The 12,150-nt window shown below is 46.7% G+C and overlaps 3 protein-coding genes across 3 annotated transcripts; all 3 read left to right on the top strand.

The window, feature by feature from the left end:
* Positions 1–224: 224 nt before the first annotated feature.
* On the top strand, positions 225–2,442 carry LOC133165905 (kelch-like protein 10). Its single transcript, XM_061295809.1, has 5 exons — positions 225–391; positions 528–1,011; positions 1,158–1,769; positions 1,846–1,995; positions 2,086–2,442. Exons 1-5 carry the CDS (start codon positions 240–242, stop codon positions 2,440–2,442), a joined length of 1,755 nt encoding a protein of 584 aa, XP_061151793.1. The 5' UTR covers positions 225–239.
* A 1,425-nt stretch (positions 2,443–3,867) lies between these two features.
* LOC133165878 (kelch-like protein 10) lies at positions 3,868–6,850 on the top strand. The gene is made up of 5 exons (XM_061295772.1): positions 3,868–4,034; positions 4,388–4,871; positions 5,269–5,880; positions 5,946–6,095; positions 6,321–6,850. The coding sequence occupies exons 1-5, from the start codon at positions 3,883–3,885 to the stop codon at positions 6,678–6,680; spliced, it is 1,758 nt and encodes a 585-aa protein (XP_061151756.1). The 5' UTR covers positions 3,868–3,882; the 3' UTR covers positions 6,681–6,850.
* Positions 6,851–7,795: 945 nt separating this feature from the next.
* LOC133165891 (kelch-like protein 10) lies at positions 7,796–11,212 on the top strand. Its single transcript, XM_061295790.1, has 5 exons — positions 7,796–8,225; positions 8,315–8,798; positions 9,401–10,012; positions 10,462–10,611; positions 10,791–11,212. Exons 1-5 carry the CDS (start codon positions 8,089–8,091, stop codon positions 11,151–11,153), a joined length of 1,746 nt encoding a protein of 581 aa, XP_061151774.1. The 5' UTR covers positions 7,796–8,088; the 3' UTR covers positions 11,154–11,212.
* The last annotated feature ends 938 nt before the right edge of the window (positions 11,213–12,150 follow it).

Below are 12,150 nucleotides of genomic sequence, written 5' to 3'. Positions count from 1 at the left end.
ATATTTGTTTGTTAATGCACCAATATAATATTAATGGGGGTTGAACCCAGTGATGTTTGCTTTAAATGTAAAGCACGGAGGCCTTGATGATGTGGATGATGTCACCGCAGATGACCAACCAGGCTTTTGACACAGAATACCAGCACGATGTACCCCCCAACTGCAACGTTCGACAATGTGACTTCCACTGAGGCTTCGGCAGAAGTCCAAAGCGTTGAAGACATGGCAACAAATTCAAAATGAGTTACGATGTACAGTTTTCATACAAGTCTGGCTCCGTGTACAACCAACTACGCCTTACGAGAGAATTGAGCGATGCCGTCATTACGGTGGATGAAGTCGAGTTTCACATCCATAAGATCATTCTGTGCAACTGCAGCCCCTACTTTAGGTGAGTTGCTCAAATGTAACGGGACCATTTGTCAGATGCAGATGAGTCGCACAAGTTGATTGGGTCAGGCTGAAGTCACCAGCATTACGGTTTGCTTGGCTCGACGAATAAAATATCCAACGTCTCTCCTTTTCAGAGCCCTCTTTTTACGGTGGTCCTCCTCAGACCAGAGGGTCTACACCATACATGGTCTGACAGCTCCCTTCATGCAGGTATTCATTGACTTTGCATACACCGGCTCCATATCTGTGACAGAGGACAACGTACAGGACTTGTTGATAGCGGCCGATAAGTTCAACGTCATTGGCATCGTTCGATCTTGCTGCACATTTCTGACAGAGCAGCTCTGCCCAGAGAACTGCATCGGCATCTGGCAGTTCACAAAGAACTACTGCGCCCCGGAGCTCGAGGACAATGCCCACCAGTACATCCTATACCACTTTGAGGAAGTCGCAATGTCGGATGAGTTGTGGCAACTCCCCATGCAGGACTTGTGTGACATCCTGGACCGGGATGACCTGATTGTGAAAAAGGAGAACACGGTCTACGAAGCCATACTCTACTGGATTGCACATGCCCCTCTAGAACGAGAAGAAAATATGGCTCTGCTCCTATCAAAAGTAAGACAAAACCTTTTGGCATTTTGGGGGTGTGAGGTGTGCTTGCAATATGCAGAACATTGACAAAAAACGCACAATAGTTTGGTGACCATCGTTCCTAAATGTCAAATGAATAACATACACTAGCGTCTTCTTCTGACTTGCAGGTCCGTCTGGCTCTGACAAGTCAGGAGTTCATCACCGTCAACGTGCTGACCAATCAGCTGGTGCAGAGCAGCAACGAATGCCTGGCAATGGTGGATTTTGCTATCAAAATTATACGTCACATGACCGCCACCTCTGTGTCTGGATTCTGCAACACGGTCGCCCGTCCTCGCCTACCTTCCACCATCCTGATGGCCATCGGCGGTCGCAACGGCCGAAACGCCGCACACCGCATTGAGGCGTACGATGTGCACACCAACTGCTGGGGCTATCTGGTAGATGACATGGATCAACCCCGTTCATACTGTGGTGCCGTCTTTCTTAATGACGCCATCTACTGTCTGGGAGGCTTTGATGGGGCGGAACACTACAACACAGTCAGCCGCTTTGACCTGAACACGCGCACCTGGCGGGAAGTGGCGCCCATGCACTTTCGCCGCTGCTATGTGAGCGTCACAGTGCTTAATGGGTGTATCTATGCAATCGGAGGCCACGACGGACGGGTGAGACTAAAGTCGGCCGAGTACTACGAGCCCGAGACCAATCAGTGGACTCTTATTGCCAGCATGCATGAACTGAGAAGCGACGCTAGCTGCACCACCCTCAATGACAAGGTAGTTGAGCTCAGGAAGGTGCATTTGTATTTCGCTGACCAGGGTTAATTGGCCAGTCACGTTCATCTGGTTCCAGGTGTACATTTGTGGCGGTTTTAATGGAAATGAGTTCTTGCAAACAGCAGAATATTACAGCCCAGAGACCGACGAGTGGACAGTGATGCCCCCCATGATGAACCGTCGCAGCGGCACCGGAGTCATTGGTTTTGCTGACCATGTTTACGCTGTAAGCATAGCATGATGCAGTAAACCCTGTAACTGAACTTTGCAAAACACTGGTTTTAAGAAAACCTTTCCACTCGATTGTGCTTTGAAGGTCGGAGGTTATGATGGTGACATCCGCCTAGCCAGTGCCGAGGCCTACAACCCCCTGACCAACAACTGGATCGTGCTGCCCCCCATGGAATCCCCCAGAAGCAACTTTGGCATTCAAGTTGTTGAGGATCGCCTAATCGTCGCCGGAGGTTACAATGGCGTCTCCCCGACCAAACTGGTGGAATTCTACGACCTCACCACTGGTCTGTGGTCTCCAGCCAGTGACATGGGGGTCTCTCGAAGCGGTTTGACTTGCTGTGTGATGTCTGGACTTTGCAACATAGTCCAATATGCTATGCTCCGCAATGATCTACCTTGGCTAAACTTGGATGAAGAAATGCTGAGTAACGAGGACTAAACCAGACCAAGGACCATTATGCTGAAAAGTGAAAGAAACTGAAAAGTGCAAAAGAGAAAATATAAGACAAAACCAATCTCTAAATTTGAGTTCTTTTTTACGTCATGAGCCAGCTTTATAAACATCAAAATGACATTCACATTCAGAACCAAAACAATGACATGAAGCAAACAATTGCCTTTTTTCTTTGCATTATTAGCTGCTGCGATTGATGCTTTATATTCAGTTTAACTCCCCGTTAGGAATATAATATTTTTTCATTAGTGTTCTAGTTGTAAATAGTTTCTTTGAATTTTTGTATATCTAGTGTAATGCTTTCTAAAACCAATGCATTATTATTAGTAAGTTTTGGAAATAGCACTGAGGAGTGCATGGTAAAACACTTGGGCATTAACGCCATATATCCCTAATATCCAGGTCAAGCTCCAAATCATAGGACACCCGTCTTTTGTAAGAAAATTCTGTGCAGTAGTTGCACGTTGAATACATTTTCGAGCAGCTTGCAGCTCAGCAAGGCTAAATGCGGTGTCTACTGACAGAACACAACTGTCAATCAGCTGACAAAACTATAGTGACGCTGATTGCCCGAATGAGTACATACGAGTATTATTCCGGGAGAGGCATGTTTCTTACTCAAAATAACGTAGAATAAACAAAGGATGAGTCTACTCGTCCTGGAAACTCCTCTGTTAACTTTTCTTCACTACAGCAACAATATGCTCCTAATCGTGTTTGTAGAACTGTACGGCCATTATAAAAGCAAACCAATCTATCAAGCATCCGTGACTTCCAATATTTGGTGGTGGAGCTACAGGGAAAGCCCCAATGAGTCTTTGATGACGACAGGAGTTGCATCTGAATAAATTGCTTGGACGCCAAACTATGAAGATGGCCTTGCGGCTCTTACGGTGGCCAAGATAATTTCAGGGTAAGTCCATGAGGGCAAAGACGCCATGTGTCAAACTTAAACCTTTGGGAGACCGTCCCAGGTTCAAACATTGTCGACATCTGACACAACAGGGACTGGACTCTGGACTGATCATCAAATATTGGAAGCTGTTCCACAAGTGAATTTTCCCATACTATCTTGGAGATGCATTGTGTCAGTGGAACATTCAAACTTGGTTACACTAGCAGTGGTCATTAAATGGGAAAAATATGAAACAAAAAATGAAATGAGGATTGGATTTTCTGATTAAAATGTGGCTTTCCTGGTGGAAAGATGATGTATTTCTTGACATTAAAGTCACGATGCTCTGATGATGTGGATGACGTCGCCGCTAATGGCGACCGTGGCTTTTGACACAGAATGCCACCATGATGTAATGCCAGGGCACCCCTTGCCTGTCTGCTCACTACGCAGCCCTCCCATTGCTTCATGTGACTTCTGCTGAAACTCTGCAGATGCCAGAAGTGTTAAGAAATGGCAACAAATTCAAGATGAGTTATGATGGTAAAATTCCATTCAAATCTGGCTCTGTGTATAACGAACTGCGGCTGACCGGAGGACTTAGCGACGCGGTCCTCAAGGTTCACAATGTTGAGTTTCATATCCACAAGATCATCCTATGCAACTGCAGCCCATATTTTGGGTGAGTAGTTTGACTTTTCATGACTTGCATTCAGAAGCGGCAAAAGCACTCTGGTTAGGAGAGTAGTATAGGGTTTCAGTCTAGGGTCAAGAAAGGGTTTCAATCTCGAGTGATTGAGATGCATGGAGGTTGGAAGAAATATGGAGCCCATTTTGACAATGTAAGGATAAGAAAGTACAGACATCTGTTTTGAAAAGTTGTGAGAAAGCCGTGAGAAAAACGATTAAGTAAAGCAGAGAGACCTAAATTCTTTGTTCCTTCCCACCAACTGTTTGTATACAAGAAAAATATAGAACTGTTCACTTGCCTACTAAATGTTGGCTAACGACTCGTGTCTGTATTGTGGTGCTCAGGGCCCTCTTTTTACGATGGTCCACCCCAGACCAGAGGGTCTACGTCATACATGGTGTTACACCTCACATAATGCAGCTCTTCATTGAGTTTGCATACAACAACTTTGTGTTGGTGACCGAGGACAACGTCAAAGACTTGTTGATTGCTGCCGATAAATTCAACATGACGGCCATCGTCCAATCCTGCTGCATGTTCCTGGCAGAGCAACTTTGTCCGGAGAACTGCATCGGCATCTGGCAGTTCACCAAAAACTGCCACACACCAGAGCTGCAGATTAGCGCCCACCAGTACATTCTTTACCACTTTGAGGACGTCGCAGCCTCTGAGGAATTGCCGCAATTCACCATGCAGGAGTTGTGCGACTTTCTGGACAGGGACGACCTGATTGTGAAGAAGGAGAACACGGTTTACGAGGCCATCCTGCACTGGATAGCGCACGCGCCGAGGGAGCGAGGCAGGAACCTGGCCATCCTCCTGGGCAAAGTAAGTCCCCGAGAAATGTCAATTCACAGTCATACCAATTGAACTGGGGCATAAAAAAAATAATTGAGCACTGCACTTAATCCAAAAGGCATCTTCAGTTCTTTGGGTTAAGATTTAGATGTCTTCAGCAACCAAGACCCAATTAAAAGCTCTGATAAGATTGTATCACAATAGTTGAGATCATTGAGTACACCCAGTATGTCTTGCTGGCTACCAAGTAAAATTGACACTTTGATTAAGAGTTGGGTGCTTGACAGACAAAATGTGTTCTCTGTAAGACTTGCCTGGACTCAAGTAACTTGAGACAGTTACCTAACGAGTACAACCATGGCAGTGGCAAGCAGTGTCAAATGGGTCTCTTAATATCTTCATTGAAATATCAGTCTATCCTCTGTAGGTCCGTCTGGCTTTGACCAGTGAGGAGTTCATCACCATCAACGTGTTGTCTAATCAGTTGGTGCAGAGCAACAACAAGTGCTTGGACATGGTCGCCTTTGCCACCCGAGTGATCCACCACATGGTGGCAAACTCCGTATCCGCATGCTGCAACCTGGTGGCCCGTCCTCGCCTGCCTTCTGCTATACTTCTGGCGATCGGCGGTTGGAGCGGCGCCAACCCTACGCAGTGCATCGAGGCATACGACGTGCATGCCAACTGCTGGATCAGTTTTATCGAGGACATGGAGCAACCGCGGGCATACTGCGGCGCCGCCTTTCTCAACGACTCAGTCTACTGCCTGGGTGGCTTTGACGGCGCTGAACACTATAATACCGTCAGCCGCTTTGACCTGAATGCACGCACCTGGCAGGAAGTGGCGCCCATGCACTCCCGTCGGTGCTACGTGAGCGTCACGGTGCTAAACGGGTGCATCTACGCACTGGGGGGGTACGACGGACGGGTGAGACTTAAGACGGCGGAGTACTACACGCCTGAGACCAACCAATGGACTCTGATCGCAAGCATGCACGAACTGAGGAGCGACGCCAGCTGCACCACCCTCAATGACAAGGTAGGTGGCAGTAAAGTCAGTCAGGCAGGCCCACTTCAAATCACTAGAGCGTCTCTTTATTCCAGATTTACATTTGCGGTGGTTTTAATGGAAACGAGCCCCTGCAAACAGCAGAATACTACAGTCCTGACACTAACGAGTGGACCATGATGACGCCAATGAGCAGCCGTCGCAGTGGCATCGGAGTCATCGGGTTTGCAGACCACGTTTATGCAGTAAGTGATACGTAAAACGATGATTGACAATCACAATGACAATGATTGAAAGAACTTTTTTAGCACATGCCTAAAGAGATTCTGGCCTCAGGACAATGTCCTCAGTGTGAAAGGACTAGGGGATGTGAAATCCTGACCTGAAACCATAATGCTGCTCCTTTCAGTGTTAGAGCTACTGACCTTGTGAATACGCTTGTCTAATATTTATGCTTCTTACTCCCCAAGGTTGGCGGATATGACGGTCAAACCCGTTTGACCAGTGCAGAGGCTTACAACCCGCAAACAAACAACTGGATCATCCTGGCCCCCATGGACTGCCCCCGGAGCAACTTTGGCATTGAAGTCATTGAAGACCGCCTCTTTGTGGCCGGGGGATTCAACGGGGTCTCCACCACCAAGCTGGTCGAGTACTACGACCTCAGCACTGGTCTGTGGTCTCCGGCCTGTGACATGCTGATCTCAAGAAGCGCTTTGACTTGCTGCGTGATGTCGGGATTCTATAACATGGCACACTACGCCATGCTCCGGAATGATCTACCACTGCTGTATATGGAGGATGAGATGGACACGGAGGATGACGTCTAGACAAAGACAATCTTGAAATATATTGTAAATTGACGCTAGAAAAACCCTGAAATAAAATGGTATATGACTCTGAAGTAATGTGGAAAAATGCCTCAAGGTCTCAGAACAGAAGTGGTGAAAAAGAAAAATGGAAACTGGTTGCTTTGAATGAGATTGTGTTTTATTTTATTTTTGCGTAAGTCAGGTTGTTGAAGTCTTCCATCCTCAGGTGAATAAAGATTTTTGTTATAAAATGACTTCAGTCCATTCAAACTAAGGTTCGGGTTTCAAATCAGGGTTTTAAAATGGGTTTGAGGTTTCAAATTAGGTCACTGGCTCTTTTATCTCAAACAAAGTATTTTAGGTTGCATTACCTGACATGTGAAGGCGGAAGTACAAGCTGAAACATGTCAGGTAATGAAACCTAAAATACTTTGTTTGAGATAAAAGAACCAGTGAAGTAATTGAAAAGTGAAAACAAAATGAACTTTATACAACAGTTTCAAATTAGGGTTTCAAGGGTTAACGTAGAGTTTCAATCTAGGGTTGGGGTTTCAAATTAGGGTTTCAAACTAGTTGGGTGGAAAAGAACAAATGACAAATGAGAAAGTTAAAAAAAAATACAGCCTAAGAACAAACAGAAATGGATTTTAGTCCCTCTGATGAAATGGCCCATCGCTGAAAGTAAAGTTTCACATACGGATAGGTTTTTAAAGCAGCATAATGATGGACTAAGCAGACAGAAGTAAACTTGTCCGTGATTGACCGAATAGTCTATCTGTCCGTTACTGACGAACGCCCAATCTGCTGAGCACTGATGAATGCCAGACAAGTACGCAGGCTGCTGAAAAACGTCCAACTGGAAATCCAAATCTAGACGTGGATTTTTATACAGTAAATAAAACCAAAATAATTGAAAACTGCTAAACAAGCACCCCAGCACTCCAGGTGTTCACTACAAACAGCAGCTGCAAACAGCAGCTGCAAAGCCTCCAGTGGTATGAAGCAACAACACGTTGAATGAAGCAACTTCACGCAGTAACTCTCCAATGAAACTAGATCCCAAACTTTCAACCGTTCAGAAAACACCTACGCCTGAGTCATATGACTGAAGAAAACGGAGTGGAGTGGGCATCTCCAACACCCACAGAGGGCCAACGAGTCTTTAGTGGGAATGTGGTCCAAAGTGTGATGTGATGCGTTTCTTCCTATTAAAGCATTGCGACTTTGATGATGTGGGCGAGGTCGCTGCCATACTCGTTGGCGTCTTTTGACACAGAATCCCAGCATGATGCTATCGCCCATCGCCACCACAGCCCCATCTCTCCACTCCCCCCTCCCCCTACAATGTCTCTTCCATGAACCCCCGCCGCTCGGACCCCGGGGCCGACGCCCAGCCGCACTATGAAGACACTGCGACAGCTTCAAGATGAGTTCCGATGGTCCGTTGGCGTGTGGCCAACTGCAGCATCTCACCAAAGGCCTCAGCGATGCAATCATTGCTGTGGACAACACCGAGTTCCACATCCATAAAATCATCCTGTGCAACTGCAGTCCCTACTTTGGGTGAGTTGGTGGGAAACGTCGACGGACAAAGATGATGGACCTTTTCATTTCAAGTTGATCTTATTTGTGTGTGTCTCCTGGTTGTTCAGAGCCCTCTTTCTCCGCTGGTCCAACCCAGACCAGAGGGTGTATGTCATACGTGGTCTGACGGCCCGCTTAATGCAGCTCATTGTCGATTTTGCATACACCGGCACCGTGTCGGTGACAGAGGACAATGTGAAGGAGTTGTTGATCGCGGCCGATGAGTTCAATATGATTGCCATTGTTCAAATCTGCTGCACATTTCTAACAGAGCAGCTCAGGCCTGAAAACTGCGTGGGCATCTGGCAGTTCACCAGGAACTATTACGTTCCACAGCTGCAGCTTGAGGCCTACCAGTACATCCTCTACCACTTTGAGGACGTGGCCGCCTCGCACGAGCTCCGCCGGCTCTCCGTGCAGGACCTGTGCGACATCCTGGACCGCGATGACCTCATTGTGAAGAAGGAGAACACTGTGTTCCAGGCCATCCTGCACTGGATCGCGCATACGCCCCGCGAGCGAGGCAGGAACCTGGCCGTGCTGCTGGCTCGGGTGAGTGGAACAAACCCGTTAAAGGGTATCAGAGACACCTTTTTGCTCTATTGACAACAAGAATTCGACAAGAATTGTTACCTAGCGGAAGAACACTTTGCCTCGGGTTCAGGGTTTGAGTACCAATGGCTTCTAACCCCAAATTGAAATGCTGCTTGCAAACCCCGACCTTTGTTTTATTATTCTAATATTAAACCCTAACTTGAAACTTCAGAGCGAGGTTTGAAACACTAACTTGAAACCAATCAGACTACTAATCATGATCTAGTTGAAGGAAGAAAGGGAACATGTTAAAGATCCATCTATCCATTTTCAACACCGCTTATCCAGTTCAGGGTCGCGCGGGGTGCTGAACATCGGGCAAAAGGCTACACCCTGAACTGGTTGCCTGCCAGTCGCAGGGCACATATAGAGACGAACAACCACTCACACCCAGTAGGATCGTCACTAGGCCTAACACCGGCTAAAACAAACTTAGAACCCTAATCATGCCTTCAAATATTCATTCAAAACTCTAGCCATGGCTAGAATGGTTTGATCAATTGGTTTAAAACTGAGTACTCACTTCACATACATTGTGTTCTTGTCTGTCTATTGTGCAGGTCCGTTTGGCCCTGACCAGTGAGGAGTTCATCTCTGTCAACGTACTGACCAACCAACTGGTACAGAACAGCAGCAAGTGTCTAGACATGGTCGATTTCGCCATTCGAGTGATACGTCACATGAAAGCCAATTCCGTGTCCGGGTTCTGCAACCTCGTGGCCCGTCCTCGCCTGCCTTCCGCCATCCTTCTGGCAATAGGTGGCTGGAGCGGAGTCAACCCGACGCAGTGCATCGAGGCGTACGACATCCACGCCAACAGTTGGGTCAGCCTTTTGGACGATATGGACCAACCGCGGGCGTACTGCGGTGCCGCCTTCCTCAACAATGCCATTTACTGTTTGGGCGGCTTTGACGGCACAGAACACTACAACACAGTCAGCCGTTTTGACCTGAACACTCGTACTTGGCAGGAAGTGGCACCCATGCACTTCCGCCGTTGCTATGTGAGCGTCACCGTGCTAAATGGATGCATTTACGCAATAGGAGGCCACGATGGACGTGTAAGGCTAAAGACGGCCGAGTACTACACACCCGGGACCAATCAGTGGACTCTTATTGCCAGTATGCAAGAACAGAGGAGTGATGCCAGCTGCACCGCCCTCAATGACAAGGTAGGCAGAGGTGTTTTGTTTGTGGCTCTCAAACTGGGGTTCCCAGGGATCTGCTTCAGGGTAGGTGGGTAACCCAACCCTAACCAGAAAAGATGGGAATCTCTCCGTTTTGCTCCTAAACGGCCATTTTAAGTGGTCCTCCAGCAACAGACTGGAGCTCTAGTGGTGCTCATGGCTTGTGGTTGAATCATCGTATTGAGATTTGATGACTACACGTCGTGCGTCTAGGAATTGTTAAAAAAAATTCAGCATTAAATGCAATCCTAACATCTATCACGAGTTGACCTTGAGAAGTCAAGATGTCTGCAGTTTTGGATCAAGGTAGCCATTTTATGGTTATTAACAGTGATTCTCAGTTGCTCACAATTTGAGTGTACAGATCAGGGCAGAGAAGTTGGGAAACTTCTATTTGAGTCAACTCACTAACGATCAGCCACATTTGGTTACAGGTTTACATTTGCGGTGGTTTTAACGGAAACGAGTCCTTGCAAACAGCGGAATATTACAGCCCAGAGACCAACCAGTGGATGGCCACGGCCCCCATGAGCTGTCGCCGCAGTGGCATAGGAGTCATCGGGCACCGCAGCCTCGTGTATGCTGTAAGTAGAAGGCTGATACCCACATGGGATGCTATCCATCCATCCATCCATCCATCCATCCATCCATCCATCCATCCATCCATCCATCCATCCATCCATCATCTGAACCGCTTATCATATTAAATAGAGGAACTTGATTTATTCAAAACTTGGTATTTAATCCTGCTTTTTTCCCGAAGGTCGGAGGCTATGACGGTGACGACCGCCTAGCTAGTGCCGAGGCCTACGACCCCGAGGCGGACACCTGGATCACGCTGCCCCCCATGCAGTGCCCCCGCAGCAATTTTGGCATCGAAGTGGTGGAGGATTGTCTCTTTGTGGCAGGTGGCTACAACGGTGTCTCCACCACCAACCTGGTGGAGTACTACGATCTGAAACTCGGCATGTGGTCTGCAGCCAATGACATGGGCATCTCTCGAAGCGCTCTGAGCTGCTGCGTGATGTCCGGCTTGCCCAACATTGCCCAGTATACCATGCTTCGTAATGACCTGCCTTTGCTGTTTTTGGAAGACGATACAGTTGATATGGAAGATGATGTCTAAAAAAAAAATACCGGAGTGACTTTGTGCTAACTGATTACTGGAAAATGTGAAATCATATCCTCACGCTGATAGTTTTCCATTGAGTGTTTGCTTTTGACAATATTAAATTGTAATAGTTTGGTGAAATAAATTTATGATAGCATTTTGGAACAATTGGCTTATGACTGAATGGACAGTTAACTGAATTAGCAAAAGATTAGTCTTTGCCGTACAAATGTCAGTCAAGAACTTTGAGCATCGGGGAGAGCCAGGGGTTGATGTCTAAATGTTTTACACTTGTTTAATTCTGACCAGCATATATTATGAAACTTCCACTTCACTCACACATGCTATTCTTACATTGCACATTGAAACATTTCCGAGAATTTTAAGTGACGGGACATCTACACGTTTCAATTAATTTTACCGAAATACTTTATACCACTGCAATATTACAAGACGGACGAATTTGAACCAAAGACTGACAAGGGTATGCAGACAACAGGCAAACTGATTTATTGTAATTAAGTAACCAAACAATAAAAAGGAGTGTGAGATGTGAGCGAACCAGATGGGTCCAATCAAGAGGACTCTCCCCCGCCTGCCTACCCGCCGCGACAATTCAAAGCACCAGGGTGTTACAGTTCCAAAGTTTTAGACCTGGTGCAGTGTATTAAGAACTGGAATTGAGTTTGATTTCTAACGCAAATTATCTGAGGATAATGTTCATCACCTCTTTTGGACTCTGGCATGAAAAACTACGCTACAGATAGAAACCTTTTAAACGTCTGGCGATTGTTGGAGCTCGGGGACTTTCTCTGAGAAAAGACACTACTCGTTTTTGTGAAAAGGATCCAGATTCAGAGTGTTTCTTCATCCAGCAAGGCAAGCGAGTTCAAAGAAAGCAGGTGACTTTTGTGCCATATGAAATCCATGGTGTCGTCTTCAATCAGCCCCAAATCCACTGGGATAGGCTCCGAGGAACTTAGTCTTTCTGCTCCTGTTCATGTGGAGTGTA

Source organism: Syngnathus typhle, linkage group LG13 (genome assembly GCF_033458585.1).
Source record: "Syngnathus typhle isolate RoL2023-S1 ecotype Sweden linkage group LG13, RoL_Styp_1.0, whole genome shotgun sequence".
Lineage (NCBI taxonomy): Eukaryota > Metazoa > Chordata > Actinopteri > Syngnathiformes > Syngnathidae > Syngnathus > Syngnathus typhle.
The sequence above is the reverse complement of the archived record's forward strand: the minus strand, read 5'-3'. Positions and strand labels throughout refer to the sequence as shown.

What these genes read in the sequence shown, in the direction of transcription:
- LOC133165878 (XM_061295772.1), top strand. Translation starts at nt 3,883, where the DNA reads ATGAGTTATGATGGTAAAATTCCATTCAAATCTGGCTCTGTGTATAAC. An exon ending in TGGCCATCCTCCTGGGCAAA is followed by an intron (nt 4,872 to 5,268) that starts GTAAGTCCCCGA and finishes TATCCTCTGTAG; the next exon opens with GTCCGTCTGGCTTTGACCAG. An exon ending in GCACCACCCTCAATGACAAG is followed by an intron (nt 5,881 to 5,945) that starts GTAGGTGGCAGT and finishes TCTTTATTCCAG; the next exon opens with ATTTACATTTGCGGTGGTTT.
- LOC133165905 (XM_061295809.1), top strand. Translation starts at nt 240, where the DNA reads ATGAGTTACGATGTACAGTTTTCATACAAGTCTGGCTCCGTGTACAAC. An exon ending in GCACCACCCTCAATGACAAG is followed by an intron (nt 1,770 to 1,845) that starts GTAGTTGAGCTC and finishes ATCTGGTTCCAG; the next exon opens with GTGTACATTTGTGGCGGTTT. An exon ending in TTGCTGACCATGTTTACGCT is followed by an intron (nt 1,996 to 2,085) that starts GTAAGCATAGCA and finishes TGTGCTTTGAAG; the next exon opens with GTCGGAGGTTATGATGGTGA.
- LOC133165891 (XM_061295790.1), top strand. Translation starts at nt 8,089, where the DNA reads ATGAGTTCCGATGGTCCGTTGGCGTGTGGCCAACTGCAGCATCTCACC. An exon ending in GCACCGCCCTCAATGACAAG is followed by an intron (nt 10,013 to 10,461) that starts GTAGGCAGAGGT and finishes ATTTGGTTACAG; the next exon opens with GTTTACATTTGCGGTGGTTT. An exon ending in ACCGCAGCCTCGTGTATGCT is followed by an intron (nt 10,612 to 10,790) that starts GTAAGTAGAAGG and finishes TTTTTCCCGAAG; the next exon opens with GTCGGAGGCTATGACGGTGA.